The sequence below is a fragment of the Aphis gossypii genome, chromosome 3 (genome assembly GCF_020184175.1).
Source record: "Aphis gossypii isolate Hap1 chromosome 3, ASM2018417v2, whole genome shotgun sequence".
NCBI classification, from domain to species: Eukaryota; Metazoa; Arthropoda; class Insecta; order Hemiptera; family Aphididae; genus Aphis; species Aphis gossypii.
This window is the reverse complement of record NC_065532.1, coordinates 36382327-36409756: the sequence shown is the minus strand read 5'-3', so window position 1 is coordinate 36409756 and position 27430 is coordinate 36382327. Positions and strand designations below refer to the sequence as shown.

The 27430-nt window shown below is 27.4% G+C and overlaps 4 protein-coding genes across 10 annotated transcripts in view; 1 reads left to right on the top strand and 3 right to left on the bottom strand.

The window, feature by feature from the left end:
- Positions 1-3566: 3566 nt before the first annotated feature.
- LOC114128302 (uncharacterized) lies at positions 3567-4846 on the bottom strand. The gene is made up of 2 exons (XM_027992785.2): positions 4689-4846; positions 3567-4121 (listed from the first exon to the last, which is right to left on the bottom strand). Exons 1-2 carry the CDS (start codon positions 4698-4700, stop codon positions 3774-3776), a joined length of 360 nt encoding a protein of 119 aa, XP_027848586.1. The 5' UTR covers positions 4701-4846; the 3' UTR covers positions 3567-3773.
- A 6691-nt stretch (positions 4847-11537) lies between these two features.
- Positions 11538-14610, bottom strand: LOC114128296 (protein-L-isoaspartate(D-aspartate) O-methyltransferase). 6 transcript variants are annotated; one of them, XM_027992777.2, is made up of 7 exons: positions 14398-14610; positions 14137-14299; positions 13937-14052; positions 13120-13256; positions 12575-12800; positions 12427-12512; positions 11538-12030 (listed from the first exon to the last, which is right to left on the bottom strand). In XM_027992777.2, the coding sequence occupies exons 3-7, from the start codon at positions 13989-13991 to the stop codon at positions 11848-11850; spliced, it is 687 nt and encodes a 228-aa protein (XP_027848578.1). In that variant the 5' UTR covers positions 13992-14052; positions 14137-14299; positions 14398-14610; the 3' UTR covers positions 11538-11847. The 6 variants fall into 6 exon arrangements, with proteins under 6 accessions (XP_027848578.1, XP_050060408.1, XP_027848579.1 ...); XM_050204451.1 differs by having other exon boundaries at positions 13937-14044; XM_027992778.2 differs by having other exon boundaries at positions 14133-14610.
- A 303-nt stretch (positions 14611-14913) lies between these two features.
- Positions 14914-22502, top strand: LOC114128295 (leucine-rich PPR motif-containing protein, mitochondrial). Its single transcript, XM_027992775.2, has 20 exons — positions 14914-15246; positions 15315-15460; positions 15528-15650; positions 15717-15984; positions 16145-16376; positions 16451-16642; positions 17075-17288; positions 17377-17598; positions 17672-17976; positions 18054-18230; positions 18319-18450; positions 18526-18721; positions 19428-19644; positions 19727-19958; positions 20320-20479; positions 20546-21021; positions 21232-21436; positions 21529-21810; positions 21878-22035; positions 22324-22502. The coding sequence occupies exons 1-20, from the start codon at positions 15074-15076 to the stop codon at positions 22399-22401; spliced, it is 4188 nt and encodes a 1395-aa protein (XP_027848576.2). The 5' UTR covers positions 14914-15073; the 3' UTR covers positions 22402-22502.
- An 813-nt stretch (positions 22503-23315) lies between these two features.
- The window catches only part of LOC114128298 (synaptotagmin 1), a 40272-nt gene continuing 36157 nt past the window's right edge, over positions 23316-27430 (bottom strand). The window contains exon 10 of one of the 2 annotated variants that reach the window (XM_050204450.1): positions 23316-26771. In XM_050204450.1, the coding sequence (XP_050060407.1) occupies positions 26580-26771 (192 nt within the window). In that variant the 3' untranslated portion in view covers positions 23316-26579. The remainder of the gene's footprint in view (positions 26772-27430) is intronic. The other variant, XM_050204449.1, reaches the window with a different exon arrangement.

The window sequence follows — 27430 nt, the reverse complement described above, 5'->3', positions numbered from 1 at the left end:
TAATTTTCTTCGGTTTATCTTATGAATAATATTTTATAATTCCTTTACTTTTTTTATATTATTTAATTTATTGTAGGTACTCGTTTTTAGAGTCAGACAGTTATTTGAACTCAACCATTTATCATATTACTAATTTAAAATATGTACGCGTTTTCCTTTTTTCACTTTCAAAATAAGTAAAATGTTATAATCCTAATTCCATACAATCAGCATCAATTATTACTATAATTTTTTTCGTATGAATATGATAAATAATACATTATTTATATAATATATACATATTACATATCAATATAAGGTATATTTTATCATTGTTCTAAATTAATATAACACAAAGGTATACAATATATATTAGGTATATAACTTCTTTGCCAGTCAAAAATCAAGAATAAAAATTTTTAACACTCATTGTTTTGAAAAAAATATACGAATGTACTAAACATCTACATATAAAACGTTTATACTTCTAAACTCATCGAATGAATGAAAAACAATATATTGTAGATTGTATAATTTTTACATGTTACGTTCGTGAACGCTATATTGCTCGATACGTCGTAAATGTTTATGACTTTCGTCAACTATAGACGCATTGTGTGCTCAGACGTGAACACGAGCTCAGTGTTTATGATCATACACAATGACGAGGTGTAACAAAATAATTCGTAAATATTTAATATGTATACACCACATTAATATTGGCTTGAGCGATATTTAACATAACAAGTTATGTAGGACGCTATAAATAAATAGTAAATAGTAAATTATATAATCTATACCATAGGTAAGACTATCTTCGACATGTCTAAAATACTCTTTTTTACTATTTATTATGTATAAAGAATATTATTAACAATCATTTTCAAAATTATCATCGAAACAAAATTTAGAATCATTTGACTGTCATGTAACGACAAATAAAAGAATGAGGTATACTAAACAAAAATATATTTTTAACATCATAATAGTATAACGGAGTAGCTATATTATCGACGTATACATCGCGCCAAGACTTGTCCAGTATCAACGGCAGTCGTATAGTCCCTAAAGTGTCCACTCCTCACCTTACAGGTACTATTAAAGAGTTAAATAATATTATTTTCCGAACAATCATTATTTACCAAGGGTACTTTATGAGTAATAGTATATTAATATTATATAAAACAACTTCCTCACTTTTTTTATTCAATTATAAATATATTACAATTGTTTCAAATAAATGAATACACTTACCAAGTTCAAACTATTTAACTAGTAATAACTACCTACCTATAATAGTAATAAGTTAAGAAAAAATAAAATAAAATGCAGATTATATGTTTTTATTATATAAATAATATTAATATAATAAATAAAAATATATATTATACAAGTAACTACACAAAATTACAATTTATTCTAAATTTTATTTTTATAATTAATATATTCTATATGTACATAAATATCTAGTTAACATATATTTTTTCAATTGACAGACGTGTATGCATGTTATTAGTGTTATTATCTATTGACATTAAGATTTAAGATTTAGGGTAGAGGTGAAATTTCTCATATTTTAATATACCGATATAGTGGATCAGTGAAATTTAAATGATACAAAATATTTAAAAAGTAGGAAATTTTCTTATTTTATGATTAAATAGTCGTTTCTGTATATTAAATAACTTTTCTAAACATTATTATTTTTCAAGATCAGCTAAACAATTGCTTCACAATTGACACAAAAAATGAAGTCGTAAAAAATATCCATCCATTGTGTCTCGTTTACTGAGTATGCCTATTATACAATAAAACATAATATACCTACATAATAAATACTGTAATAAGTTATTAATTATGCATTTTTAACAAAACTTATTTTTACGATTATCATAATATTATAATATCATGATGAATTCTTTAAAAGACATATTTTTAATAATAGAAGACCTTCAAAGATATCTTCGTGGCCTTAATAATAAATTGGTATTACTACTTATACTTATATTTATAAAAACATTTTAATATTAAAAAACCAATAAATATTGACAATTAATTTATAATATAACATGTAAAGTGAAACAATTTGATATATTTTATATTAATCTACTTTATGCACTTGGAAATAATTCCATTTAGTCACCTATCGAATATTGATAGTTTTATAATACAATATAATGTGTCATAAAATATTATTTGTTCCTTGCCGATATAATTGTTTAATAAATTCGATATATATAGGTGACAAATTGTTAAATTATGAAGCAAAACAAAAATTATAATTAAAATAGGCAGTTTATACGTTCATATAATATAATACAGGTAACATACTATCAAGATTTGTTTCCTAATAATCGTTTAAGAATACTTCTTAATCACAATATCGTCTCATTTTAAAAACAATTTCTGATTGTTATGAGACACCTCATATATTGTCCTAAATTGGTCTTAGAAAACCGAGGATTCAGGCCATGGCCTTTGCTTATGAATATATAATCTATTATGAATATCAAAATTAATTAACCTAATATAATAATATACACAGAATAAAAATGTATTTAGTGCACATGTGTAATAATAATATACCTACCTATAGGCTAAGAGCTTATAATTTATAAAGCGCTTTGAAAACCCCAAGACGAAATAAAAGTAATAAAACCATGGACTTTTTTAGTAAAGTAAGCAGTAATACTGTAATAGGTGCAGTTTGCGTACATTTATAAGCTCTCGTGTATTGGAGCATGTCAAAAACACACACACGAGTCTCGTTCATCATTCGGTCGGTATATTGTCTTGGAAATGTCTGTTGCATCACGTGTCACACGCGTAGACCACTATGGCGCTGTATGCCCGAAATTGGAATGACTCGACCTGTTACGGTTCTTTTATATTTATAACACATATTCCAAAGTCTTCCTGTGGTTTAATCAGATGATTTATACGCAATCTCGTTACTTAATAATCTACATGACCTTGCAGTTAATAATAGTGATAAGGATAACAATATCAATAACATTGTCAGTTATTGTAATAAACGTTTGCAATATAGACATAACAGCTCTCTTTCGCGTGGTCTGTATTTGATTTTAATATTAACGCAACTCACTGCTGTAACGTTACATATACATGTACACAAACATAATAATTCAAATTTCCAACAGTTTACGATTTTCGATTGTTCGATATTATCAGTTATCACTTCATCAGTTATATAAATGAAATAGAAATTTATTTACGAGGGGGCGTCAGTTCAATTACGCGGGAAAATCATAAATACGCCTCTGCGGGTTAGGATTTATGTAACTTATAGAATGCAACGTGTATACCTACTCGTTTATAGCCAACTCTTTTTATTGTGTTTTTACTATGATATTAACCGTATAGTATTTATCTAAAAAACTGTACACCGTTAACCTACACGATTACTGCCGTATATACGTACCGAAGAAGACATTCACATAATATGCCATCTGCAGCATCGTCGACTTATATATTATACCACGATAATGATTATGTTATGGACGTTCTCGGAGATTGTTCAATTAGAAGAATCCAAAATATTGGAATTTAAAATAAAAAAAAAACCATTTAATGTGTAAAAAAAATGTATTATATTCGTCTCGATTTTATGAAAATTCACATAATAACTTATAAAATATAAAATCACGGATATTATTGCTGCAGCAGCGTGTTAGATGCGTATAATATTATATTACAGAAGTGGATCGTTGTTCGTTTTTGTGTATTGTACACGTTTCTTGTCTTGGTAACTCTGGTATTGGTTTACTCCTCGTTCACGGGTAATAAGCGTACGGTGAAGCGAAAGTCCTGGAGACTGGGTAAGTGGCGTAAGACGACACTGCGCCGTACGGGTGATGAGATGCGGCGGCATACGGGGAAGCGACATAGGGCGAGGCCACGTACGGTGATGCTACGTACGGCGAAGCCACGTAAGGCGATGCGACGTAAGGCGACGCGACGTACGGGGCGGCCACGTAGGGCGATGCGTACAGGCCGCGCTTGTTGCGGTCTCCGGCGGCGGCGGCAGGGGCGGCCGATTGAGACGACTGTTTTGCAGACTGTTCGGCGGCGCAGGCAGAGCAGACGAAGCAAATGGCGACGGCGAGTACAGCGAAAGATACCTGTAAATGATGAAAACAAAACGAATTAGACGCGATTTTGATAGGTTTTCAAGTCCGTAAAAAAACGTCAATAATATTCGCACGTTACAATAATAAGGTCGTTATTGTAACGTGCGAATTAAAAATGAAATATGTCTCGTCCGAATAGTGATACTATGGGTTATGATTTTATGAGTTATGGACGTATCGAAGGGGTTTTTCTTTAAGTAAATTTCGATTAGTGATCATGACACAGTAAACAATATTTTTAATAAAAAATCCGTTCAACTATCACATTATTACCATATAATAATATGATGATGATCAAAAATCGATTAAATCAAAAAGGCCAACATTTGTTCATAATATATTGGTAAAAACAATATTTCTGTATATATTTTTACTTCGTAGTTGAAGTTTGATTTTCTACTCAAAAATAGTTATCTATCGTATAATTTCTTCAATAGTTGATAAGATTTTACACTAGTACTTAAAAACATTTATTTTACACTAATAAGAGCATTTTATTTCTCGTAGATATTATAACCTATACCTACTAAACGAATATATACATAAATTAACACTTACTTGGAATTTCATTTTGATTATGATTGTTGTTAGTTTCTTGTAGTTTGGAAATATGACTTAGGAAATCTGTATGTGCACTAGAATCAAATGATGAACTGATTGACCCAAGTCCAATCGGTCGTTTATATAGTAACATTCGACCATGTAACGCCCAATTGTCATTCAGAGTACAATATTCCTCGTCCTAGTTACCACACATCAGTTTTGATGCCAAATAAAATAACAATTGAATTATAATTTTTTTTATACAGTAGGTAGCACAATTGGTTTTTTCTATGCTGCTTTATAATCACCACCCTTTTCAGTATATACTTAACGCTTATATTTGCCAAAAAATATCCTTAGGTATCCTTGAAGACGAAGAGGGTTTTGCAACTCTATATATGGATGACCCTACAGTCTATACATCGTCGTTTATTGTAAATTGTTATTTATTATTAGAATGAATTATGCATAGGTATTATGACAATACACATATTTACAATGTAAGAAATAAATTGTAAACAGGCCTTGATCATAATATTACAGTTGACCTCAGTACTGGATTTTATTCGGTTGTCGGAAACTAAATCAACTACAGCCTACGAAGACATGCGAGACGAATGTAGATCATTAAATCAAAAAAAGTTCCTGCAATTTTTTATAGAGAAATTATATATTATAATCCTATAAAAAAAAATTATATTATACACTGAAAATACAATAAAATAGTCACTTCTTATCAACAATAAAATTAACAAAAATAAATACTAACAAATTAGCGTTAAATATTTAACACCTAATATGTCTTATTTCTTATGTATTAGGTATTAAGTAATTTAATTTAATTTAGATCTTCATTTTTATTTTTAATAAACGAATTAATACTAATAACTATTAATATTGATTTATCAGCATATACATTTTATTTAAATAATACCTACTGTTAAATTTTAAGTCACGTAATTTAATTTATTAAAATATTCATTTAACATATTAAATTATATTTTATAAATACACAATGTATATGTAAGTTGCGTATATAGTGTACATAATCAAGTATTGTACATAAAGTGATTTTTTTCAAAAAAATGGTATTTGGTATTTTTTGACATTAAATTCGGAAATATTCCATATTATTATTGTTCTATACGATACTGCGATGTTCCCTTAATGTGTACACTGCGTTTATGAAATGATGGCATGAATTTTACACTGTGAAAAATACGAAAAACTAGTTTTTTTAGAAAAAACTGACAACAAGTGGGTATGGACTGAATAAGAAATATAAATTTGACATGTTTTACGTTTTTATGCGTGTACATTTATAAGGCAATGCATTAGATAATATATGTAGAATTTTGAATTTGAAAACTTACATCTTCACCAAGTATTGTACATAAAGTGATTTTTTCAAAAAAACAGTATTTTGATGTTTTTGATATTAAATTTGTAGATATTCCATATTTTTATTGTTCTATACGATACTGCGATGTTCCCTTAATATGTACACTGCGTTTATGAAATGATGGCATGAATTTTACACTGTGAAAAATACGAAAAACTAGTTTTTTTAGAAAAAACTGACAACAAGTGGCTATAGACTATATAAGAAATATAAATTTGACATTTTTTACGTTTTTATGCGTGTACATTTATAAGGTAATGCATAAGATCATATATGTGAAATTTTGAATCTGAAAACTTACTCCTTCAACAAGTATTATACCTAAAGTGATTTTTTCAAAAAAACAGTATTTTGAGGTTTTTGATATTAAATTTGTAGATATTCCATATTTTTATTGTTCTATACGATACTGCTGTTGTCCCTAAATAAGTTTTGTTTAAGTAGTAACTTGTTTTGTTATTGTAATACGGGTATAGTAAAATTTTGCTATAATACGATTCCGCAAATTTGTAATTTTTTCTTGGTTGGCTATTAAAACGTGCAAGTACTTTCATCTAGCGACTACTTAATCAATTGCTCAATATAAAGTTTAATGGCATCATAATATTATGATGGTATATTCAATATTGTATACAATTATATTAAACAAGTAGGTAATAACTAATAAGCAGTTATATAAAAATCACAAAAAAATGATCAACTATTAATTATTCAATTAAAACACCATTTATTTTTATAAAACATATAAAAATATAATCACGAAAATGTTATTCATTATAGGTATCGTTATTTCGTTATACACTATGTGTAGAGCGATTTTGACGCGCAATGAAAACACGCGTGTATTGCCCGAGTACCGTGCGTTACCGGGTACCACCGTTGTATTTACGCTTATTGCTTACCGCGCACCAAAAGCACTATAGTGTGGCTCGGCCCTTACAATAATATATATTTTGTTTTAGGAATGGCAACGTTGCATTTAAAATTATGTGGAATTGTATGTATATTGATGGAATTTGCGGAATTTTTATTATTAATTTATCCAAAATTAATAATACATATATTTATTTAATTAAAAAATAAATAATCTTTAGCGACGAGCTGGCTCTCTGCTATTAGGAATTACGTAGATACAATATAATATACATATATTACATATCTATAATATATTATTATACAGTAGGTAATGAATAACTTAGGTTGTTAGGTTAGGTTAAGGTTGGATGTGAACTTAGTGTTGCTAGACAAAAAAACTCAGTAAGTGCTATGTAATTATGTGATAAAAATGTATAGGTACTGCTCATTTGAAAAACTTTTTTTGGAGTTTGGTATTTCATATAATAAATTAAACCCAATTTCAAGACTTTAAGTAATCACATATTTTATTGTTATCACCTTAACATTCAATAATATTTACGTTTACCCATTTCTATATCTAGGTATATATATATTATACTATTATAACAGTGTAAACACTCAATGTAATTTATGTGCTACTACTTATATTCTACAGAGTATTTTGTTTCTTATTTGTTTTTAACTTTTTATGAAGAAAATATTTAGGTAGTTGTATGTTTGTAACATAGATAGTTATTAACATTATTGTATTCCCAAATTATATAATATTAATAACTATTATATAGGTACTCGTATATATATAAATTAACAAATTTCCTAAAATAAAATCATAATTGTGTTATATTTGTTGTACACTTTTCAAATATTATAATTAATAATACTCTGATTTAAGAAATTGATTTTAATTGATATCAAAAATCATGATAAAACTGTCCAACTAAACTATAAAATCGACAAATAAATATTGATAAAATGATAATCAAAATGCTCCTACTTTTATAAAATATTTTTTCTATTTATATAAAAAACACACTTTTTTACATTATTACAATATTTTAACGAAGAAAAAACTAAACTCAATGACCCCGCTGACATAGCGACAAAATATCTTTAATTTATCTACACATCAGTGCACACTGTGAACAGTGCTTCTGTTGTTACTATATTTAGTTGATAATATTATGTCCTTCAATATTACTAATTTAGTGTTTGCTATTTTTTTTCACTTTGAAACATATTATCTAATTTATCTTATATTTTTAAATTATAAAATTAACCTTAATAGTATGCTTACAATACTTACATGATAACTCTACAAAACCAACATAAGGTATTTGATTTATTAAGCATTTAAAAAATGAATGAAAAGTGAAAAACTAATAATAAAATGTGTATAATTCAATTATGAGCCACAGATTAGAAGCATTGACGACAAATGTAAAATGGATTTAAGCTTGTACTTGTTAACTTAATTAATTAAGTAAATAACAGTAAGTACTAGATTAAATTTTATTTACAAATCTGTTTTTATATTTTATTTAAATACATTTTTTACTTTTTATTTTTCATATATCTTAAACTGTTAACAGTCTATTATTGTCTATAAATAAAATGTGCACAAAGTTTAAATTATAATGTATATCATATGTATAATTAAAGACTTAAGTATACTTTTATAAAGTAAATGCTACTAATCAAGTAATAAATGTTGAAATAACTAATGAGTATAGAAAACTTGATAGCACATTTGGTTCATCGTATAAAAATGTTTTTCATATAGTATGGCGATGGGATGATCAAGAAGGATATGAGCCTAGCCTATATCCTATACTGCCTACATTATATTATATATTTTATAGTTTTATACACTTATTAAAGTATAAAAGTCCAAATAATAATTCTTGAATTCATAATTTTATAGTCAATCATAACAAAGATGTCTCCGACTACTAAACTGGTGAAATAATAATTTAATATACTGCAGTGAACTCGCGTTACTTTATTCTGCTATACCTAAAGGAGATCACCTCATCGTTTAATAAGTATAACAGTAATAAACGTGTTGTAAATTTATTAAATTAAAAAAAACTTTTCGTAAATACGTTAGTGGTATAAATAAGTTAAATAATACCAAATCTATGTATTTTTAAATGTTAATTCTGTAAAGAATTCGTCGAAAACTTAACTTTGAGATGTATATTTAAAACTTTAATACAATATTTATGCACGAAAAAGGTTCTTTTTGTATTAATTAGGCATTTTTAAAAATGATTTTAACTAGGAAACTATACGTTTTGATTTATATTGAGTATTCTGTCGACACCATTCCATTTAATATATGATATCTATCTAATTCAATTTTGTTAATTTTGGCAATAGTACGTTTTGGATTTCAACCCCTCAAATATAAACCACTGTAAAAACAACGTATATGAGGAAGAGGAACCTCATATTCCGCAAATTTTCGAACTTTTTTATCGAGAAAAATTACCTCTCTTCTTTTCAGCTACACCAAATTCCGTCGGCCGACAATCTACCGGCTCGGCGTCAGTATTCTATTATTATTTGTAATACTGTTTTTATTTATTTTAATTGTACATTCATTATATGTATTATCATCAAATTGCTAATATTATAATAATTATTTTATTTGTTTTTATTTTTTTTTTTGTATTTTTAAAGTTGACTAAAATAATATTATGCTTTTCACGCACGAGATTTCAAAATTCAAATAAATCACAAATCTTAGTTAGTTAATAATTATTATATTTTCTGAAACGCATTATTTGTTAAAAAGCATTATAACTTAAATTGTTGGTGTTCAAGTATAGAAATATATGGGGTAAAAAATTAGGTATTTGAAAAAACTTTTAAAAAAAGTCGTATTATCGAATCAAATAATGGTTTTGAAAATATGTTTTTATAGTTTAGAACGCTGTACGACTCGAGTGGATCGCGACCTCTCGCGGTTCGACGTCCGTGAGTACGAAATCATCGTGATCGCGGCAGATAGCGCTTACGAGAAATCGCGAACAGTACGCGAACGATGGTCGCTAAACGAAGGGTCGTCAGCACGGGCAGTCGTGAAACCACTAATTCCATAGCCGGAAGTGCTCCGATATCGACGAGTGTGTAATCATGGCTGGAACTTCGACAGTTCAAAAATGACTCTTGAACACTGCACGCCGCATCCTCGGGACACGTCTACTGCACGGTCGTGTTCCCGGGTTCGGTCACTTAACCGGTACCGGAGTTCCGTTTCACCGGTCCCGGCGATCACCTCCAGCGGTGGTCGTTTGATTGCCAGGACCCAGAACCTAACCCGGAATCTCGTCCGGCGACGGACAGTGATTGAGCGGGATAACCGATTGTTAGGCGGCGTTTAGGTGTTCGTCATTGGTTACCTAATCGCTCTTCCCTTTCGATCGGTAATCGCGCGTGGTGGTTAACCCCCCCTCCCACGTCGACACCCGGTTGAGTCACTTCAGAGGGCGACGCGTCGGCTTGTCCGATTCGTAGCCACGTGTGTACCGCTGTCGGGTTGGGTCGACGACAGAGTAATAGCTAATAGCGCCTCGGAAACGCAACTGTAGTCCAAGTTAACTGCAGTAGCAATCCGGCGAGGCGTACACAAGTAATGAGAGGATTGATGACACTAAAATGTCCAATTGGTGTTTAAAAATTAATAAAATCATGTCATAATTATTATTATTATATAAATTGTTTAGAAGTCAAGGATGAAAGGCTCTTGTTTTTAACAATAACAAGATTAAAACCATACACATCGTGCATGATAAATATAATTAGAGCGATAATTGATTATTAAATAATATCTAGTTTGTCAAAATTTCCAGCTATCAGTGGCGCAACTAGGGGGGGGATGCAAAAAGGTCTTTAGCACCCCCTGTTTTATATACTTAACTTTTATTATTTTATTGAAATAACGTGAATGTTATGTTTTTAAATTATGGAAAATTACCTGAAAAAATATTTAATTATTTGGACGTAAGTCATATAATATAATTCATTCCATAACCGTGTATGCCCATATTATTAGACAATTAACGATAAGGACAATGAGGTATACATTACGGAGAAATATATTGCTTACGAGCTATTTTTAGCCAATAGGTCGCATCAAAAAGCACTATATCTTGTGGTGTATTCACATAATATTTAGCACCCCCCGTTTTAGAGGTCTAGTTACGCCTATGGCTACTATAAAAAAAATAATAGTCGCTGAAATAAAATATTAGTAATCCTGTACATTTTAGAGCTGTTAGAATCTAATTATTTTTTTAAATTTTTCTTTTGTTCTAGTAAATAAAATTAAAAAAATTAACCAAGGTTCATAAAATAAAAATAAAAACCATGCTTGAAAATCCTAGTTATGATGTTAAACAAAATATTTTTACAATTTCAACACCATAAACATAAAAACAATATATAAGTACTTTTTAAATTTAAGCTGTGATTTTGAAGTACATTCAAAATTAATAATAAATTGAAAATGTCCTAGGTACTTTATAATTTCTTTTATACCAAGAGAGAAATTTAATAATTTAAAAAGAAACAGTAATAAAATACAACCAATGAAAACTGTATCTTTGTTCATGATTATTATTTATTACATTAATGAGTTACAATTATGCTACAAATCATATTATATAAAATAAATAAATACAGTCGCTGATAAAACATAACATTTGTAACGAGTCAATACGTTAGTAATTTATAAATATAATTTTATAACAATCATAAACATTTAGGAATTAAAATAAAACAATATTTTGAAAAACGTTCAATGGTATTCTGCTTAAGATTATATTTTATGAAAATTTAAGATAATTTATTAATTAATAATCCAGAGCTAAAAGTATTATAATCTTATTAGACAAAAATAATAGTGCATGGTCAGTGGTCTGAATCCCTTCTTTGAGATTTTGCATCTGTTAGAGGAACATAAATTACATCCATAAGCTTTTTTCTGGATATTGAGCCATCCAATTTTTTATCAATCACTTCTAACACTTGGTTTCCATTTTGTGGTCCAACTGGTAATACGAGACGTCCACCAGGTTTTAATTGATCAATTAACTAATAAAATACAACATCATTTACAATAAATTTCTTTACAAAAATATATTTTTATTTTTCAACATAAAAATATAAAAAGCAATAAACTAACTATTTTGTATAATAAAATAAAATAATAGTTAATCATTGTTGGCTATTAAAATTAAAATTAACCAAACTGCTATATCTATATATTAGTAGTTTATAGATTCAAAAATTAAGGTACAAATAACTATTTTCATGCTATAAAAAGTTCATATGGATAAAAAAAAGTACAACACCAATACCAAAGAGTTTGAGTGATAAGAAACACATAACTTTAGAGTGTTAATTTTATAATTTTAAATGTTTTAATGATCAAATATCAACCAATGGAGATATTAATTATTATTATTACAGTTATTTATTATTTGTTACCGGTTGTGGAATTTTTTCAGCTGCAGCTCCAACATGTATTGCATTATACGGTGCATATTTTTCTAATCCTAGTCTTCCATCTCCAACTGTAACATTTATATAGTTTTATTAAATTTATACAGTATTGAAATGTATTCTAATATTTTACTTTCTAAAATCACTTTCTGGGAATTCAATAGTTCAGGATTATCTTTTTTAACATTTTCTAAAGATTTTTCAACAAGTTCAGGAATATGATCGATGCCAACTGCTTTACCGTTTTCCCCTAACATAATAGCCATACAAGCAGTTAAATATCCAGATCCAGAACCAATATCTAAGGCTCGTTCCCCTTCTAATAATTGGTCTTTCAATAGTTCCAAAGCATACGCATGCTAAAATTTAAAAAATACATAATATTATTTAAATGATTACATGTTACATAAATATATATACATATATTATTTTGGATTACTTCTATAAGTTTATAGCTATAGTATAAGCTTATACAGTTTTAAATAACATCTATATTCTATGCATAATAGGATGTTTTTGTATTGATAAAATCCCTGGTTTTTTCAATACTAAGATTAAAAAAATGGATAGACTGGCCAGAATTGAGCATTTATTAAGCAGATTCTTAAGAGTTATACAACTTCAACATTCTTTCAGTTTAATTTATATACTCATACGCATATATATCTTATACAATACCATATGAGGTGCGCTGATTGTAACTCCATACCCAATACTTTGTGGTACATCTAAATATGGTGATGTTGATACATAATTTCCCCTATCAACAGCTTTCATTATTTTTTCTACTTTATCACTTTTAATAACATTGTTAGCTGAAAATAAATAAAAATTTTGAATTTTTAAGACATAAATAGTAACGGTTGGGCAATAAATACAAATTAAAATGGTAAAAATATCTTGAAATCCATATTCTATCATGAATAAGAGTATACATATTTTCAAAAGCAAAGATAATGCGCGAGAGAGAAATAGAAACAGTTCTATGTTGAATTTTTACCCAATGCCTGGTATACTATTATTTTTAATAAAGTAAAGTAAGCAAAATATTTTAAATAATCAATATTGTTCAATTGTACTATTAACATTGCCTATATTTTAACCAAGAATATTATTATAACTATTATACCCTACTATTAGTTGAAATTTTAAATTCTGTAAAGCTGTAAAGCTGATTGTGAATTTGAAAGATTTTATAAATTATTATTATTATTTTTTTTTTAATTAAAAATATAAGTACCTACAATATAAAATTATAAAATTGACAAGGTACAACATACATGAATTTATGAATAATAATATTAAACATTTAAGAATTAAAAATATAATTTAATTTACTAAATTAATCAACACAATTTCACGAGTATGATCAACTGAATACATATAAGATATAACCATTGATTATAAATACTATAGATTGCTCACTGGTCGTATTTTTGGAGGCATGATAATAACTGAACAATCTCATAATTCATGATAGGTAGTTATTATTTACCTCGTAAGTTTTGTACAAGTTCAATATTATTTCGTCCGTGAGATCTCCAAGCCATTAGGAATTCTTTAAATTTTCAATATTCTTAGTTCCAGAATCCAAATACAGCGTCTAGTGCCCTAGTGTCAGTATTGAATTATTATTTTTAAACCTATAAAATAGTTATAACATATGGTGTAAAATAAGCTATTGCACTCACTTACCAATGAAGCGTAAAACAATTTGTTCTATGCAATGCAACAAAAATCAAGATTGTCAATTTTAAATCGGTCGGTTTGGTGCAGCGCAGCTGCAGTGTGTATGCAGTAAATACTAATTTACTACCTATGTGTCTGTGTAGTTAAGTAGTATTGTATGCACTAACGCCTATGTTATTTAAAATTATTTAATAATTACTATTAACATTATAGTACTATGTTTTAAAAAGTTAACTGATCACTGTGTATAGGTATGTTAAGTCTTACCTCCTTAGTACTTAGTATTTACATTTTAGTATTTAACAACAATTTAAAGTCAATGAGTTGACACTATCACAAATTCACAAATATTTGTAGCCAGTAGGTATAGATATCTGTGTCTGTACTCCGTAGTTAACAATATATTATATTTTATACAGATAAAATCTATACATAAAAAATATTCATATTTATAATAATATGAAGCACATATTATACTACTATAGATAATATTTATTTGTTTATTATCTATATATGTGATAACTGATAAGTTATGTTACCACCATGAACATATTACTGTTACCACCACGGTACTATTTAACACGAATTAAAATATACTTTAAGTATATTTTAAGTATATTTTAATTCGTGCTATTTAAGAAGATTCTATTTAGATTTATCTTATCCGTGGTTACCACCTTGAACATTAACGTTGTTAAATTAGGGAAGTGTCCTCTATGGGTTAGGTTTTCTAAGACCGTGGTATCATTTATTTGGGACCGTGATAGTGAGCACAATATTTTATTCCATTTTAAGGTTATTTTAAAGATCGTACTAATCGTAGCGGTAGCGATTTGTGAAAATTTTTGGCGACTTAATTTTGCTGGTTGTCTGATTGACTAATTGTTTTTAAAAATTCATTTATCGATTTATTAGAAACTATATATTAAAATTAAACTTAAACATGTCTGTTATAATTCAGTGCTCAAAGCACATACGCACTGCGTACAATTTAAGTCGTCATAGGATTAGCAACACACTAATATCAAATACTAATTCTCACATTTCTCATAAGAGGTTTCCAGAAAACAATAATGCAAGTATTCCATATTGCAATAGCAATATACTTCCAAATCGGTAAGGTTTCACTAATTTTATTCAAGAAATTGGGAGTTTTAAAATTGTATTTTATTTTGTGTATTTAGGTCATTTTTTTCATCAGCTATTCGTCTAAGCTCCTCGGCTAATAAAATCGATGATTATATTAAAAAACTTGATTTTGATTTAAGACGGGTGGGTCGTATATCTAAAAGAGAAATTGAAGAGATTTTAAATGAAATTGTGATTACTAGTGAGTTTTCTACGAGTTTTTCTTGACCTTAAGAATTTCATTTTATGTTTATATATTTTTTTTATAGAAACTGCCACTCCATCACAGTCATTAATGGTACTTCGATGTTGTGGTAGCTTGGTGCCTGATGAATTGCCTGAAAATCGAACAATACTTGTTCAAAAAATATGGCAAGCTATAAATGAAATTGGTATGTAATTTTTTATTCATTATAAATAAATCTAAATTCTATATTTATTTTATATTTTATTTGTAGGTGTCCCTCTGGACATAAGTCATTACAACACATTACTGAAAGTATACTTAGAAAATAATTATAAATTTTCTCCAACTGAATTTTTAGAAGATTTGGAAAAAAAAGGTATTACACCCAATCGTGTAACATTTCAACACTTAATAACTGGCTATTGTCAAAATGGTGATATTGCTGGTGCTAGTCGTATATTAGAATATATGCGTGATAAAGAACTACCAATAAACAAAATAGTTTTCAATGCCTTAGTCATGGGTCATTCACAAAATAGGTATTTACTATTTTATGTTATAAACTATTTAATATGATTATCTCTATTTTATTTTAATTTTTTTACTGTTTAAAATATTTATGTTTTACTCATAATCAACATTAATATGCAATTACTGTGCACAATCATGATTTATAACTAATCATTATTTGTATTTTAGTGATATGGAGAGTGCTGAAGGTGTTTTAAATGTTATGAAAGAATCAAATCTTGAACCTACATCAGATACATATACATTATTAGCTTCAGGGTATGCCAAAAATGGTGATATCGGAAAAGTAGTCGATGTTTTGGATATCTGTGATAATAAAGAAATTTATTTAAGTGATAGAGAATATCTTGATATTGTTTATTCATTGGCCATCAATGGTCATGGTGATAAAATTGAACAAGTATGTGTATTTTAATATTTCTATACATTTTTAAAAGTATTTACTATAATATAATATTTGGTTATTAATTATAGATAATGACTAGAATTCCAAAAACGTCTGGGTATAATCAAGATGCTATTAATTGTATTTATAAATTAGTGACTACTGGTAATGAAGAAATTGCATTTAAACTATTTGACACGATGACAAAACCATTAAAGGCTGATGGAACTTCTCCACCAATTGGTCGTTTCTTGATTGGACATCTTACCAAAGTTAATAGTGTAAGGATAATTTTAACATACTAACATATGTTAATTTTTTTGAATTGTATTTCTATTAACATTCAGATTTTATACTTTATAGTGATAATTAATCACTCACAAGTAGTGATTTCATTTATTTTATAGTTAAAAAGTTTATGTATAATTATTAATCACAGACTAGGTAATAACCAGAAAAGATGTCATTTGAGAAATAAAATATCTGTTTAATATTTATACAACTAGTGTATTCATTAATTTTTAATAATTAACATTTTTTTTTTAATTTAGTAAATAGAAGATTTAAATAATGTGGAATATTTTTATAATATCAGTATTATTTTAACATTAGGTATAGCAAATATGTCTCCCTTAAAAATCTAAATAAAATGTGATTAGTGTCCTTTCTGGTTATTCTGTAGTATTATATTCTAATTATTTTTTTTTTTTTAGTCTCTAGATAATGTTATTGGGTTTTGTAAGAAATTAGTATCTGAAGGGACAAATTCTAAAGCATTTGAAATTGCTACTGAAATGGCGTTGAAGAATGGATCAATTGATATAGCATTAGGTATGTTCAAGTATTTGAAAGAACTTGATCAACCTATTAGACAACATTACTTCTGGCCAATTTTTGTTGCTAAAAATAAACAAAATGATTTGCAAGGTAATTACTTTTTTTATATATATTAATTTTTGTAGAGTATCAAAAGAAATCTTAATTTAAATTATTTTTATCAATTTTTTTATTGTAGGATTAAAAGATGTGCTGAGTATTATGATTAATGAGTATGAAATAAACCCTAATATTGATACCCTTCGGTTTTATATTTTACCAGCAATGTTTAAAAATGATATAAATGGAACAAAAATTATTAATGAATTGCAATCGTTAGGTATACCAACAGGCACTACAACACATGCAATAGTTTTGTATTTATTGTCTGAAAAAAAGATTCGTCAAGCAGCAGACATCGGTATGTAATTTATTGACTCAATTTAAAATAATAATCATAATCATTTTACTTATGAATTTTTATTTGTAACTAGCTGCTACTAGTCGTGCATTCTATGTCCCTTCTTTAATTCGTCGTCCATTAGTTAATGCATTTTTGGTTAGTAATGATGTAACATCATTCATTGTATTACTCCAACAAATATGCAATGGTTTTTCGCGATATTCCCTTGTTACTGCTCCTGAGTTGTCAAAACAAGATAAATTTGATAAAAACTCTATTCATACAGAAGAACAAATAACTGAAATGCGAGAATTTATCAGTCAAGTTCTAACTGACATTGTTCGAAATTTAAAAAATACTTCAGGAGTTGTGGAAATTATTCATGAATTATTAGAAGTAAATTTTATATAATATTCAGTTAATAGCTATTGAAATTTAACTAATAAATTCAATTTTTGTTAAAATAATACTAGAATATGTATGGTAAAGGCTTGGGAATTAATTCTTTTGCATCAGAACAAGTACAAAATCATCTACAAGGAAAATTAACTATTGAAATAACGAGTTTATTAGAAAATTTGATGGATTCTAACTTAGTACTTAAAGCAGAATTGAGTGTCAAGCCTGGTGGTTATACATTATCAAATGTAGTGAGTGTTAATAATTAATAATTACAATTTATTTTTTTTAAATAGTTTATTTTTTCATATTGAAAAAAAAATATATTTTTTATTGTAGGATGAAAATACATTAGAAAGAATTGTTAATAAAGCAGAAGCCTCTGGTGACTCTAAAAATGGAACTAAAAGACAATTGTTAAATGTGTATTGTAAAAATAATAATTTAGAAAAAGCTTCTGCATTTAAAGATGTAAATATTCATAGTTAAGAAATTAAGAAATACTTATTTTAGTCTGTTTTAATTTTTAATTTATTTTACATATAGAAATTATCGGCTGAAGGATTTAATTTTCCACCTGGATCAATGGTTTTACTTATTGATTTGTATTTAAATCACAATAAACTGGCTGAAGCAAAACAAATTTTTCATGAGTTAAAAACTAATAATCCTGAATTTACTTTGGACAAATTTAAGGTGATTAAAATGACAGAAGTAATAGCTAGAACTGATGGTATTGAAGGTAAGTCTTTATTTGTTTGTGATTTGTATTAAAAGCTTGTCTGTCTGAATTTCGTTCTTTTTTCACTGGCATTTATAACTATTAAGTAAACTTAAGTTAATTTTTAGAGTTTTGGCTGCCATCACTATATCCTTCCATCTTTCTCGATCTTGAATAATTTCCTTCTATTCTTGTACTCCCACAGTTTTAAGATCCTGTTCTTCGGTTTTCCCTAGAGGTCTCTTCCCTTCCGGTTTACATTCTTTAACTATTCTGGTAGTTTCTTCTCGTGATATGGCCAAACCACTGTAATCTTTCTCCTTTTATGTAGCTAGTGACTGGTGCTAAGCCCAGTTCTTTCTATAGTTCTTTATTGAACTTTTTTCTCTTCTCATTTGTCCTTGTGTCAAAAATTGGTCCACATATCATTCTCCATATTTTATTGTTGAAGATTCTAAGCCTTACTGTTACACTTATTGTCCATACTTCAAAACCATAAATGAGAGGCCTTATTATTGTCATGTATAACCTTAATTTTCTCTCCTTAGTGAGCGCTTTGGAGTTGAGGCATTTTGATATTGCAAAAGAAACTTTTCCTGCTTTTGCTATCCTCACACTTATTTTGTGTGACTAATCATTTTTTTACTGAGTAGCACTCCTAAATATTAAGAATTCATTTTGAATTTTGTTAATAAATGAAAATAACCTTGCTTTTTTTTTTAATTAGATGCTATAGATTTTCTGTCTTCATTTAAACAATTTGATGATAATACCGAGTTTACATCATTTCAACATGCCAATGTTTGTTGGAAGTTATTAAATACTGTAGCTGAAAGTGGGAATGTAGAAAATACTCAAAAAATATTTGATTTAATTATCAATAATAACTATATCACTGTATCAAATATACTTTTAGGACCATTAATAAAAGTTCATATTGTCAAGTAATAAGTTGTATTTTATTAGTCTATATATTTTAATCTAATATATGATTTGAATTTAAAATTTTATTGTCTATGTGTTTAGCAACAATATTAAAGGAGCTTTGGAGAAATTTGAATGGTGTTGTAAAACATACCGATGTACTCCATGGAAAAATGAATTAGCTTTAAAATTCATTCAAGCGGAAGATGCTATTTCCTTGCAAGTGTTAACTGATTTGAGTACTACTGTACATGGTGAAGTAAATTCTTTGTATGATCTTATGTTTGCATTTATTGAATGTGACCGTGTTAAGCAAGCTCGTAAAATTTTAGAGGTAAGTAAAAAGTTTATCTTTTATTTTTTAAATTAATGGTTGTTATAGTTTAGTTAAATTTTATGTATAATGATTAGTCTTTTTTACAAAATTAATATCAAAAATAAATTGTAAATAATTATCTCTTTAACGCGTTTAAATACAAAAAAAAAAATGTAAATATTTTCTTATATTTGGCATCATTAAAACTCTTTTGTACATTTTAAATATTTTTTTCATATTATGGTGTATAAAAATACAAAAAAATTGAATGTTTAAATTTTGATACTGCATCATTTAATTTAATTTAATATAAAATATCCAATAATAATATTTAAAAAAAAGTCTTTACTAACTATGAATATTGAATTATATTATTTAGACCCCAGGGTTACGAACTAGACAAGATCGTATTAATTCCGCTTGTGCTAAATATGGATCTGATAATGCCGAAGAATCTCTCATTCGTTTGCTGGAAGTTACAAAAAACATTGGACAATTTGACAGGACTAATATATTTAATGAACTTCTAAAGTTGTACAGTTAAGTCGCTTCTTTATGAAATATTGTCGTTAATAATAACAAGTTTTATTTAATACTTTTCTTAGGTAAAAATAATAAAGTTGAAGAAGCAATGGCTCTTTGGACTCAAATGCAGGAAGAAGATTGCCAACCATCTGAACATTTCATGTGGTCTTTAAGCGAACTTTTAAAGAAAAATAAACTTGAAGTTCCTTTCACAGTTAAGCAACCACAAGAAAAAGTTTTAGGTGTCCTTAGTGATGCCAACAAAACTTTATCTACTGATCTTGAGTCATGCATAAAAAATAATAACATTACTCAAGCTCTTGCGCTGCGCAAAACTATGCATTCTAAAGGATTTAATATTAACTCTTCAAGTGAATCTAAAATTATTGAGATGTTAACACGTGAAAAAAGATTAAAAGAAGCATTTGAAATTGCTAAAAGCATGTTGGAAAGTAATAGGCCAATAACAAAAAGTATATTAGCATTTTTGGTAAAAAACCTTTCAGAAGCTGGCAACATAGAAAGTTTAGAATATCTAAATGAAAAAGTTACTAAGGTAAAATAATCTTACCTAATATGTGTTTAAAACTGATCGCAATAATTATTTACTATTAGCTAACAGTATTGAGTTATTAAAACATTATGGTTAATACTTATTTATGTTTATTTTATAATACATTTTGTTATTTATTTTTTGAAGTTATTGAGATTCTACTGTATCTAATCAATGTATACTAATGAATTTAATATTTTTTTTTATTTTAAGGTTATGGGAAATAAATTGAATATGAATAACAAAATATTTAATGCTTATCAATCAAATGGTAACATTAACGATTTATTAGCTCGTTTAGAAACCAGTATTGATGAAAATATAAATGATATAAACAAATTATCTAAAGTTATAAAGAATGTTCCAGGTGGTAATTTAGTGAATGTCTTAAATCATGACTCTTCATTTATACCAATAAGTTAGTATAATTTATTAAAAACTAATTCTACAAAAAAATAAATATTCTATAATTTCATTTTTTTAATTAACATGTTTTGATTATTTTTTTAGTTGAAAGACTACATACTAAAGTCTCGCCATTTGGTTATAAGATCTTTGCTAATAGTTTATGGTCTCATTTCATGTTGAATAAAAAGTTTGATGAAGCTTTTAAAATTGCTCATGAATTTGAAAATGAAAAGTTTATTCAGTATCGACAATTATTATCAGATATTCGTTCAAATCATAATATTGAGTTGGGCTATAAGCTCTTAGAAGTATTACCAAAGTTTAAGGCAACCAATCAGAATGCAAATCTTGGATTAGTTTATAGTGCTGTTATAGACTCTTATGGTTAGTTGAGAAAAATAAAAGTATTTCAATTTCATAATTTACCTTATTATTAAATGTTTTGATTTAGTTAATCAAGGAAATATCAATGAAGCTAGCAAAGTATTAGACAAGGCTTTAGAGAAAATTACTCTTAACGATATTAATAAATCAGCTCTAATTAGAATTAAAGATAATCTCGAGTCCCGAGGAGAAACATTTAAATACAATATAGATAATGTAAAAAAGGTGAGTGAAATATTAATTTCTTATAAAATGTAAACTTGATGTAATGAATATAATCTGTAATTTCTAGAGTGAGAGTACTTAAATACCTATTATAATCTTATCTAATTCATCTTCATAATATTCGTATTTAATTATTACTGCGCAACTTGAACATTGCTTAAATAAAATCATACAGAACATTATAGTCTTAATATTACTGTCTGCCAATGTTTTAGTTTTTAGTATTATATGAAAATACCCAATTCAAAATATTTATATGTCTTCGCATGTTTTTATTTTTATTTACAGACAAACTTCAAGAATTCAAGAAGTGATAGTGAAGATTCCAGCGATTCATCTGATGATGAAAAAGTAGCAAAAGTCTAAACAAATTATTTTTAAGTTTACAAAGTAGTATATTCCTTCAATATTGTGTTATTATATTTTTTTTCATGTAAATATATTTTAATTAATTAAAAATCCTAAAATGTATTATTTTTTATTTTGACTTATAATTTTCTTTAAAAATATATAATTATTACATTTGAATAAATTATGTAATTAAATATATATTCAAATGTAATGCTAATGACCATAACGGTCAAAGCAGAAAAATCATTAATTTCAAGATCAATAAAAAAAAAAATTCTGTGTATTCAATTACAAATCATATTAAACGAATTAACAAATTATGAAGATGAATATTATTGAAGATGTAAATTACTTTTATTGCCAAGTCAACATGAGTTTTCCAGTGACCGTTCAAGAACTACTAGTGCAGTAGAATTTTTCCATTCTTCTGGGATAGCTTCAAATGTATAGGAGTCAGGTTAATGTTATATTCATAGATATTTCAAAAGCTTTTGAAATGGAAACCTTAGTCTTCCAATTTAAATTCTACTTAAATTATAGATAACAATTTATATCTTTATTTTCGACTTTGGTCATAAATTCTCTAGAATATTTGGTTACTTCTAATGTGTGTTATATTTATTCTCAGACTATACAAAAAATAAACATTACTATGTAAGGGGTATACAGTGGTTAGTGATTTATTGGTACACTCAGGCCTTTTTAATATCACAAAATTATAAACAAATATAAATACAAACACATGTTTATAATAAAATTTCTTATTCAAATCAAGTTAATAAGGCGAAGAGAATGTTTCAACAGCCCTAGACCATCCCTTATGTGTACTCCTTTGTATAATAATACTCATAATATATATTTTATACTGCATGTAAATTGATGTATAAGGATAAAAAGAATGTAAATGTACATATTATAGGCTTAAAATGTACATGTTAATATTATATAGGTATTTATTTATATTTATTAGTGTAGTTCTAATGCGCTATTTAACATATATATTTATCCAACATTACAGTATAGTATATTAATATATTATACATTTTTTTATGATTTTTTTTTTATTTTTAAACCAAAAAATACAACACAATTTTGGGATAGCTTATGAAAAAAAAAATTATAATCAATTGTTATAAAATAACAAAAAAACGATATTCATAACCAATATTGTATTATCAATACAGACGTTTCGGCATAACCGGCCCGCAGGAACACAATTATTATTATTATTATATTTCGTTAGTACGTTTCTGATATTTTATGTAAATAATGCTTTTTACTCAACAAAAATTATATATATTATTTTGTATTTCAGTTGTTCGTGTCTCTTAAAGTTCCTACAAAATTACATCGCTTTTTATAATAATAATATATATTATATATACCGTTAAAAAAAATTACACGAATGACTCGTTTTCTCTTCAACATGGGTAAAAAGTAATGTAAAACGTAACATTGATATTATGCTTGCGTTCGAACGTTGGATTTTTATTTAACTTATATAATATAATATGTATGTATATGTATATGTATGCATGCATAATAATATATATTATGGTATATTATAATGGCATTTTTAAAGCGATGAAAACGTAATTTTGGCTGATCAATGTTTTACCGTCCCGTTTGGTGAACACCCATACAGGTAAGTACTAGCTGAGTATAATGGGCATTAAAATATAATAATTTTCGACGTTAATAGAGAAAAAAAATCATAAAGAAAGTTGAAATACGTTAGGTATCCTTTTGAAATAGGCAGTCACCGATAATATTATTATTGTTGAACAGTATAATACCTATCCTTCTAAAATATCATATTATTCGCTACCAATATTAAAATAAGAGGAAATGCGAGCGCCCAGTATAATATTTTAATGACAGACAAAATCTCGAGCCTTGCGACCGAAACGTATATTATTCCCGCTCTACGCGCTTTTATTCTTTTATATAATATAGACTTACTCATTTATTTCGTTTTTAATATATAATATTAATTAAGTATCTAATAATATTATTTGAATATAATACAATATTTTACATAAATAAGTAACAATAACAAGATAAACAGTACATTTCTTTACGAATATAATTTAATAGGTATATTTTATTTGACTAAAATATAATATTGTGTTATTGTTATCATTGTTTTCATTTTTTTTTTATTATTATTTATTATTATTCGAAATAATGGTAAATTATAATAGAGAATAAGTATAAACGAGATTGACAAGAAACATGCGTTTATTAAAAAATGCCAATGTATTATTTTAGGATATAATATAGAATCGTGTTATTGTATTATCGTTTTGACTAGGTATAGGAATGAGGTATGACGAGGTATTTTTTTATGTAATATAATTTTTGTTCTGATGACTCGTTAATAAACGCATTTCTCGTGTCTTTCCGAGGATAACAATATTATTACAATTAAATAACGAAGACTATTTTATAATAACGTGTTAAATCTATCCGATTAAACAAAACGTAATGATAATAATACAAATAATAATAATAATAGTGGTAAAATAGTATTTACACAGAGAACTTAATATAATTTAATATAAATAATATATTATAATATATATATGTATATATATATATTAATAATAATAATAATACGATGGTATTATTTTCTGAACTAGGTATAGGTAGGTAGGTGTATTAAAACTAAATAATGTTTACATGAAGCGAATAACAGTGGCTTAGTATAAATTATAGAACAACACCCACGGGGGGGTTAACGAAGATAATATTATAATTTATATATAATATATAATAATATATTTATTAATGTAATATTATTTTTTTTTTATTTTAAGTAGGTTTTCCGCCAAGACAAGAAGAGAAGAGAAAATAAAACGAAAAAAGATGAGAATACCTACCTATTATGTATAATATATTACCTGTTAGGGCGTTGATATATAGGCAACACATTATATATTATTATTACCGGCAATATTATTACCTATATAATTATAATAACGCAGAGAAGACATCGGTGTATATTATAATATTATATGACGTATTTTGTAATATTACAGTTATGTATCGTTAGTTTTAGTTTTTGTTCGGTATCGTCAATAATTTCGTATCGCTCTCGAGTACAAACGGTACAATACATAATTACACGAATGATCTGCTAGAATTTTGTTTTTGGAGGAGGGGGCTGATAATTTATTAAACAGGGGATGCTTAACTGGGATCTCTAGTAGGCCGATGCCGTGGATTTATGACATTTTTTACTTTTGCTGTAACCTTCATAAAAACGACAATATTTTATTACACGGTTACTCGTTTTTTTTTTTTTTAGATAAGCGTTTTTTAATTTTCGGGAAATTGCTGGGAAAGGTGCAGCTTCCTCGGCCTCCCCGCCTATATCACTGAATTATGTTTGAATAATACGCATCACAATAAGACGGCGTTTGTTTTTGCGTAGGTACAATAATATCTCTCTAAATTCGGAGTCTGTACGATAAACGGCGATCATCGGGTAACCAGGAAGTATGAACTAAAATATACATATTATAATATATTATGTATATCTTAGGCCATGTTCGGACGTGTATCTATGAACGTATATTTTATAACATAGTAAACGTTTATGACCGGTAAGTGTTATTTGGTATTAATCACGAATCGAGTTCGTGGTATAGTAACGTATTATGAACGGTAAATAATTTTTCGGGGTTATGTTATAGTATAACGATGAATATTATACGGATTGACGACAACTGTAATCATTACACAATATAATATTATTAAAATCGCTGCAGTCCGCGTGAAAACAAGGAACGAGAAATATCGATGATATGATCACACGCCGGACACGAAGTACGTATATATTATATCGTATAATGACACTTGGACAGATGTCGTACCTATATTTTAATATGTTTATGCGAAAATATAACAATACACGAAATTGCGCGTTTCCTCGTTTGGACAGTAATAATTGTCTATTTCGATATTATTTTATAGTGTACGTTGTACCCGTGTTCGGGTATTATAGGCGTCTGTTTGTATTTTATAGATTCCGAATCGCGTGTTGTTTCGAGGAATGGTTTCTGTTTTTTTTTTTTTTTAATATTATTATATTATAATATCCGCGATTGAGACGAGCGTATGGTTTAGCGATGACGATGACCGTCGGCGATGTTCTGTCGTTCGGTCGGTTCTTATGTGTAAACGTTCTTTTAGTTTTTCGCGTCGTCGTCCGGATCCTTCAGCGTGTGCCACTGCGCGATCGGACGTCTCGGCGACGCTAACATGTCGGACCAGTGCCGTAATTCGGTGCCGGTGGCGTTGTAGCCCAACACCACTTTGCCGATGGGCTCAGACGTACCGATGCGATCGTAGTCGACCACCGTCACCACCAGATTGACTTTCTGCAAATATTTTAATAACGTTGTGATTAATGTTTTTATACTTTGATTACAACAATAATATTAGGTACATTGTCTGTAGAGCTAATAGGATTTATAATAATATGCATAGGTATAGCTAGGTATGTTTTTTAACACATTTGGTTAAAACTCGAATGTTTACGGATCGCTTCGTATCATATCGATTTAAAAGCTCTAATTTTTATTTTGCGTGATGTTTTTATAAATTTTTAGTATATTGAAAAGCATTGAATATTATGACCATTAACGTGAAAAATGTAGTTTTTATGAATGCTTTAACGAAAATAGTACTATAGATTCGTCATTATAAAAACAGTGATTTTTTTTTGTGTGTTTAACGAATAATGATGCAGAAGTATCTAAGGTTTACAGAATTGAATTATTTTACATAAAAAGTAACTTAATTTAATCCATTTTAAAATATTATAAGATGCTTTTCGTTCACTGAATTTAAGTAGGGGGTTACTAGTTGGGAAATTATTGATTAATTTGTTGTGTATTTTTTTTTTATTTGTAGGTACTGCATGTTATAACATAAATAATCACTAGAAGTATTTTAGTGTATTAGCCAGTGAGCTAATAGTCCCTCAAACATGATTAGTGGTCTGTGATTGGTCCATTAAATTTTATTGAACCATTAA